The sequence below is a fragment of the Lagopus leucura genome, unplaced genomic scaffold (genome assembly GCF_019238085.1).
Source record: "Lagopus leucura isolate 7727_CA_CO unplaced genomic scaffold, USGS_WTPT01 Super-Scaffold_100004, whole genome shotgun sequence".
Classification (NCBI taxonomy): Eukaryota; Metazoa; Chordata; class Aves; order Galliformes; family Phasianidae; genus Lagopus; species Lagopus leucura.
Window position 1 is genome coordinate 46,104,704 of NW_024962264.1, and position 7,892 is coordinate 46,112,595.

Consider the following 7,892-nt stretch of genomic DNA (forward strand, 5'->3'; position numbering starts at 1 on the left):
ATTGCTGGCTCTGACAGCTGTTAGTACCTCAGCTAGATGATTCAAGGATGGCTATGTCTGAGGAGTCTGCAGTCATATTCCAAAGCAAAAGCTTGACAGGTAGCAGTGAAGGTTCTCAAATGCACAGGTGGTACATCGCATATGTTTGGATTTTGTCTTGGTGAACTTACCCTTGGAACTTTCTTGAACTGAAGCTGGAGCAGAACCAGAACTATGTTGTCACAGAGCAGGGTGTATCTCTTCTGAGCTTTTCTTGCACATCTTTATACTTTTCTCAGTTCCAAAGTTGCCTCAGTGTCTCACAAAACTGCTGAAATTATTTGTTATGAATTAAGAATCCCAAAGTTATACTCCAGAAATGAATGAAAGAAGGAACACCAAATGAATTTTGGTTAGTCTGAATAATGACTTCTGGTAATGCCCAATTTGGATTTTTACTTTGCAGTCTCTTGCTGGATTGATAACAGCTTCAAAGATCACCTGAACAGTGACCAATGTGTCTCTGTGGTAGTCTGAAGAGCAAACAACTGCTTTACTTCACACATTGTGTCTCCCGTAGGAAGCATCTCTCATATATGTTTATCACTACTTAAAGTGAAAATAAGAGATGGGGATGTTAAAAGTGTTTCAGATTAACTTCAGCCATAAGAACCCAGCTGAACGCTGAATTTTGAATCAACTATGTATTTGTTTGTTTATTCGTGGAAATAGAGGGAAGTAGAGGTCTGGATCACCTCCCCTACAAGGACAGGCTGAGAGAGTTGGGACTCTTCAGGCTGAAGAAGAGAAGGCTTCAGGGTGGACTTTATGGTGGCCTCTCAGTACCTGAAGGGGGCCTACAGGAAAGCTGGGGAAGAACATCTTATAAGGGCATGTAGTGACAGGATGGGAGGAAATGGCTTTAAACTGGAGCGGGGTGGATTCAGACTAGATATTAGAAAGAAATTCTTTACTGTGAGGGTGGTGAGGCACTGGAATAGGTTGCCCAGTGAGGTTGTGGATGCTCCCACCCTGGAGATGATCAAGGCCAGGCTGGATGGGTCTTTGAGCAGCCTGGTTTAGTGGGAACCTATAGCGGAGGACTCGAAACTAGGTCCCTAGTAGTATTAGATCATAAAGGTCCCTTCCCACCCAAACCATTCTATGATTTACTCTACGATTCTATGAAATAAAGAAGTCCCAGCTTTATATGACATCTCCTTTACTTGAATACTTTGTATTTCAGACTGGGGGAATGACTCTGCATGTTTATATGCCAGTGGTTAAAGTAAGGGTAAGCCAGAGTATTTTATTACATAGATGGGGAAAGAGGCCCTGTCATCTCAGTGAACTTGGAATGCATTATGTCAGTAATTTGTGATTTTTCTGAGGATGTGGAATTTGCTGGGGGAAGTTACAGGATTACAGCGAGCTTGAGCTACTAAAAAAACCTGATACATTTCATTTTGCAAATAATAATTCATGTGACAATAGCTTGCTGCTAATGTTTACTGCCTTGCTGTATGAAGAAGTTATTTTCTCCCCCTAAACTGCACTATTTCCTTTTAGAATAACTATGACACTTTAAAATTAGTAGTATATCCTCAAATCTGAGTGTATGTACAGACAAAAGCTGCTCAGTAGACTCAGTAGACTAAGTGCTTTCTTAAAATCCATTCATAAGATGATCCATTTCAGCTTGGCTCCCTGATTCCTCTAGCATTTGAAATGAAAAATTGTGCAAAGCCTCACTTCCAGTGACTTTTTGTCTGTTTCCGTTTTTAGCACATGACTTTGCTTGTTTGTTTGGATGATTTATCTTAGACTTTCTGCTTGTTATGGTGACTATTAAGGATGCTATTACTTTTTTTTTTTTTTTGTGGATGGAAAAGTGCATTGCTGAATCCCATGCTTTCACGTGAGCTAGACAGATCTGATAAGAAACGTAGAACACTTGCAGTTTCTGTTACTCACTGCCAGGCATTTAAAATACTGTTTTGGTCAAAAGAGGATTAAAGAATGTTTAAATTTATTTTTACATGCTGACTTATTTTTAACATTGACACTTCATATGTTCAGTTTTTGCTCTGTAACAGTGAGAACTGGGAATTCTCTTCCCTTATACGGAAAGGAAAACTATAAAGGGGTGACACAGTCACGTGAAAATCTCTAGAGCTTTGAGACTTCCATCATGAGAGTTGATAATATAACAGAAGCTGACACCAGAGCACCGTTTCAACTTTGGGATGGGAACAATATCCAGGACATGTAAAGAACGGTGGATAGTTTTCATAATCTAACATTTTCCTTGCATAAACTATTATTTAGCTGGATGGCAGATTCCCCCATAACGCAATGACTTCTACGAGGCCACATATTTACTGTCCTTGAGTGACATTCTTTCTGCATTTCACAGTAGTGTTTCTTGTCTTTTTTTTCCACTCCTTTCCAATATAAGCACTGTACAGTGCTTCTGTGTATGTCTTGCCCAAGATTTTGATGTTTGTGACCCAGAGGTTGACAAAGAGATCTAGCATGTGCAGAAGGTACTGAGTTTAGACCACCAGCTCTAATGATATTTCCTTGTTGGAACACCATTTGTTTGCTTTGTGATGTAAACAACAGGACGTATTTTTGCCAACTGCTGTGATATGCTGTGAAAACAACCTGTGATTCAGGTTGTTTTACAGATCAGTAGCTTAGATAATTTTTGTGTCTAAAAGGAAAATTGCGTACTACTGTAGGCTTTTCATCCATAAACTTTAATGTAATTTGTCATTTCTGGGCCTTAATATCACAGGATGTTATTGAAGTGACATCTTTGAGATCAGTTTGTCCCCATATCTTGCAGAAGACAAACTGTGAATTTTGGTCCAACCAGATTTTAATCTTTCTGTAGTTGGATGAGGCTTTTTCTTCGCCTCTGTGGGTTCAGAAGATCAGTGTGAGAATTCTGATCCAGCCACCCTAAGTAAGACTAGGATTTTTAAAATTTCTGAATTGAAATTAGCCAGAGTTCATGTTGTATTTTCTTAATTGCAGCCAACACTTACAGAACAGTATTTGGATATTAAGTAGCAGCCAATAGCATTTCATTAGGGACTGAGTGTTTTAGCTGTCATAAGAAATTATCTGATTTTTTTAAATCATGTTCAGACTAAATTCTTATTTAACACGAAAACTGTTTTAAAGGAAGTGACTTTTTGCCTCAAAACCCAAACACTGAAATTTCCTTCCTATACTGTACACAGCATCTAGCTGAAAAAAGTCTTTCTTGAGTCAAGCTTTGTAACATCAGTGGTAGGAAGGGAACTTGCACCACTGTTCTTCTAGAACTGAGAATATGTTTTGGTCCAGTACTGTGCTAAATATATTCTATGCCAAAACTGCTAGCATTTAGGTTTGATCTCCTTCAGTCTGCCCTCAAGGATTCTGCTTCTAAGTCTTCTTGCTCTTCCCTTGGAAAGAGTACTAAGAGCATATCTAGAAGATACCTAAGTCATACAAACTTAGAGAATGGTTCGCAGAAATTATTGACCTCAGAGTTTTGAGGGACAAATTTTTTTTTCAGCCCTTAACATGGAGATCTAAAGTAAGCCAAATAGTACCCAATGAATAAGTGTGTTCCCATTTATGTTCCTATTTTTATTTTTTTTGTCAATTCCAATATTTACAGCTGGGTTTGGATTCATAGCCCCTTAGGAATATTACTCTTTGTCTTTCCCTGCTGGGGCTGAAAAGTATCAAGTTTTTAATGGGACTGAAGTTCACCCTTCTTCTCTTGCTGCTTACTGGTCTAAAATTAGGCTGCTAGGAAGACAAAATTGCAGTGGTACCCTTGCTAATCCTTATGGGTAGTGGTGGTCAAGAAGAAGTAGAAGGACAGAGCAGGATTGAAATTGATGAAGATACCATTAACTGCTTAAAGCACTTAAAACTGGTACTTGTATTCTTTGTGTATTGCAATATTTGGCAGCAAGAGGAAAAGAAACAGGATCAGAGAATATGTAAAGAGCAGGTAAAATGCATTTATATTTATCTCTAGGACTCTTCATTAAATTCTCATTGATGACATTGGAACCATTAGCATTGCCTATAGTTTTATTTTATATTCACCACAGAGATTAGTGGGAAAAAAACTTTGAATAGATATACAAATGATGGATAATTAAGGTTATGCTTGCTGAGTCACCAATTATGATTTCAAATAGGTTCAGTGTTTTTCATGAAGGCATTTCCTGGAGAAGGGAAAAATACAACATGCTGTTTATTTGCCTATATTTAACTGTTATACAAAAAAAAAGAAAAGCAATTGATAGTGCTTAGAGAAAATTTTTTTTACCAGTCTAACGTACTTTTCTTGAGCAGTCACCATCAATAGATTTTGGATCCAACAGACTCTTTAAGTCTTTGGCACTAAGTTGCCGATGCAGACTGGGATTTTTTTAATTCCTTTTAGGAATTGATAAGAGAGAAAAAAATATTTAAAGTTCTCCTTTAGCATAAACATTCAATTAAAGTACACAGTATCCACAGTGCCAACAAATTTAAAAATATATATATCTCAAAGAAACAGGAACATACAAGCAAGAGATTTCAGAAGCTCAGTAGTCTGTGTAGTGATGGTCCTGCTCCCTGCATTATTGACGCAGCAGGACTGTGTTCTTTTTCACAGAATAGCAAGGGACAGTGTGATTCACGAGGAGTGATGCTTGTGATACTCTACTGATGTGTAGATCTAATTTTCAGGCTGAACAGGGAATTGAACTCAACAGCACCATTTCCTGAGGGAATGCTGTAACCACTGTACTGTTAGAAAAGGCAATTTAATGCCATTTTCTCTTTTTTGGCTGTGCTTTCAAAAGCAGTTGAAAATTGAAGTTAGGGCAGTTGTGTTTTGGAAGAATTGTATTCAAAGCAAAGCTGTGTTATTCCTGTGCTACCTGCACTCAGATCTCCCAAAGATCTGCAAGGTACAGACTGAGCAAACCAAGGTTATCAAATACAGTGAAGCTAGCTGTGTGTAGCTGATAAGCTACCAAAACTCCAGCATGATCTGAAGGAGAACTTGGGACAAACTTTGAAGACTTTAATCTGAAAATGTGGGTGAATATGGACTTAAAGGTGTCACGTAGTCAAGCACGGACTGTCTAACTCTTGATCCTGTAAGTCACCCTTTTCTCCAGAACATGAAAACTGCTTTTCCTTATGCCTGGATGTATGAAGTATTACCAGCCTTCTCATTCTCACCCTGGTAAACTGCTTCTCAGAGAAAAGCACTTAGAGCAAAAGCAGTCAAAGGGATTGTCTCATGCAGAGACTGTCATTTAAAAGGCTAATAATACATGTGTTAAGTTCTTTGGAAAGATTTTGTCAGTGCAATGGATGCATTTACATTCTTGTATCCTGTCACAACTTCAAGATGATTGATTTTTCTGACAGGCTAAAATATGATTTGTAGGTTTTAACTAATGACTCATCTTTTTGGGAGACTGTCTGGAGTTAATTGTTCTATCATCCTATTTCGAGTTATTATAGGGAAAAGTGGAATTATTTTTAGTTAATTTTGAGTAAAGATGTATTGACTTAGTAATAACAGTTTCAATCTTACTATTAAAAGTACATTTTGTATTTCAGTTCTGTTTCTATTTAAAGAGTACATGCCTCTAATATATGAGATCATAGCCTTTATGGTGTTATGTTTTTGAATGTTCCCCCCCCCACCCTCGGCTACACCATAACTGTTTAGGCTTTACAAAACTTTGTGCACCTCAACTGAGGCTTTTCTGTATTTCATTTACAGAACACAAAATATTGCTTACAAACTCCATAGAATACTGTGATAAGTTATAGCATAGGTAAAGTACTTTGAAAGTGAGATAGTATTATTGTAGATAATAAGTGCAATGATCTTTATCACTTTTATTGTCACTTAAAACAAAGACTATCATCATTTCTTGGTTCTGTATTTAAAAAAATCCTTAAGAACACGAAGGTCTTCAATAGTTGGTAACTGCTAATTTTTTGTTGGGAAGTAAGCTGTGTTTAGTCTTACTATTGATTTTTTTTAATTATTATTATTATTATTATTATTATTTTCAAATGAAATGTCTATCCAACTTCTAGATCATGAGGAAGGTTTAGAAATTTCAGTTAAACTGTAACTTCATGGATACTGGGTAACCTAAAATCAATGGCATGGATTACACTAGGCTGTGCACCAAGAAGGAAGACTGCATGCAACTTTTCAATAAGAATCTAAAAACCATCTGTAGCATATATTTAAACAATCCATCTGTTTTGTGAAATGCAAAGGCCTGCTCTTGAAAACACAGGAGTTATCAAGTGACACCAAAATGATAAAACTATGCTCTTTTGTTTTTCAGGTCTTAGGAACAGATGAGGATAATATGGGGGATGGCTGCTCTCAAAAACTGGCTTCTGCCAAGTTCCTGCGACTTCTGCTCCTAATACTGATTCCATGTATTTGCGCCCTTATCCTGTTGCTGGTAATTCTGCTTACCTTTGTAGGTGAGTGCTAATGGAGTAAATTGTCTCATTTTCTGTGAAGGAACTGAAAACTGAGATATAACAAGCACTGGTATAATTGTGGATGTTCAAGGTGTGCATTAGTACATCTACCTAAAACAAACTAATTACCTAGTGAAAGAATAATGCTTGTTACAATGAGACAAATACGCTGCTTAGATTTATATATTTAAAATTTATTGAAGGTAACAAAGAAACCTTTTCATTTCTTATGAGCATACGACCTGAAGAGGTAGTATGTAGATGGTTTTCAGCAGTCATTTTATGGGTACAAGATGATGTTTATGTTGGACTTTTATGTATTTAAGCAAAATATGTTTGTTTGTTCTATTATATGAAATATATATCAATGCAAAACCTCAAATGTGTTTTGTAGAAACTTGTTCCAGGAATATTAGATTTCGTAATGGCTTATTCTGATAACTAACTGCATAGATTACAGAATTAACAGGCTAATAGTTTATAACCAGCAGAATTTTAAGAAGCCATCCCTCTGTTACCACTACAGAGAAGTTGACATATCTTTTAATTAATTATTTCAACTGCAGCATGAGAAAGACAGTAATGCTGGGTTAAATTTTTTTTTTTTTTAAGAGTTAAAATAATCTGTTCTTTCAGTGCTGAGAATTTGTGGGATTTCTCAATTTTTTAAAATGAAAATATTTTCTTGTTCAGCTTAATTAAGTACTTCAGAAGCACATCTTTAATGAGTGTGCTGATGTGAGAGAGTGTGCATGTGTGTATGTATGTGTAACATAGGTTACTCAGGAAGTAATGTCTCCTATTGATTTCCATGCAAACTGCAACAGATACAAAAAGCATAGCAACGCTGTTTTTTAGAGCAAATTCTCAACTACGAAATACTGTTTTTCAACATAGTCACCCCCATTAGCTAAGCATTTTCACCAGCAGTGAACATAAGCCTGTGTGCCACGCTTGTAAAAATCTATACCAGTGGATAGATTGCCACTGCTGAAACACACCATGTACTGCCTCACTGTGCTGACACTTACTGTTTGGTCTCCGTAAATGTCCAGCAAGTGTCAAAAAATGAATGTCAGTGCTTACTTTTTTTTCTGTGTGGAAGGCTCGGCTTCATACACGCTTTCATGTCAGACACCATTTTCTCAGATTGCTCCTTTGCTTCTCTGTCACACAGCAACAGAATGTTATGAAGTACTGTTTGGAAGGTCCAACCTTTACTGAGCAGCCCTTCTAAATATGTATAAGTACATATTATTATAATACATAGTAATGTATATGTATATATATTTATATAATATATTATATATTATATAATAAATATATTTATATAATATATTTATATATATACATATACATTACTATGTATTATAATAATATGT

At 36.4% G+C, this 7,892-nt stretch overlaps 1 protein-coding gene across 2 annotated transcripts in view; it reads left to right on the forward strand.

Annotated features, from left to right (window-relative positions):
- The window catches only part of CORIN (corin, serine peptidase), a 122,434-nt gene that overhangs the window by 8,917 nt on the left and 105,625 nt on the right, over positions 1–7,892 (forward strand). For both annotated transcript variants that reach the window (XM_042870666.1, XM_042870667.1), the window contains exon 2: positions 6,366–6,510. In XM_042870666.1, the coding sequence (XP_042726600.1) occupies positions 6,366–6,510 (145 nt within the window). The remainder of the gene's footprint in view (positions 1–6,365; positions 6,511–7,892) is intronic.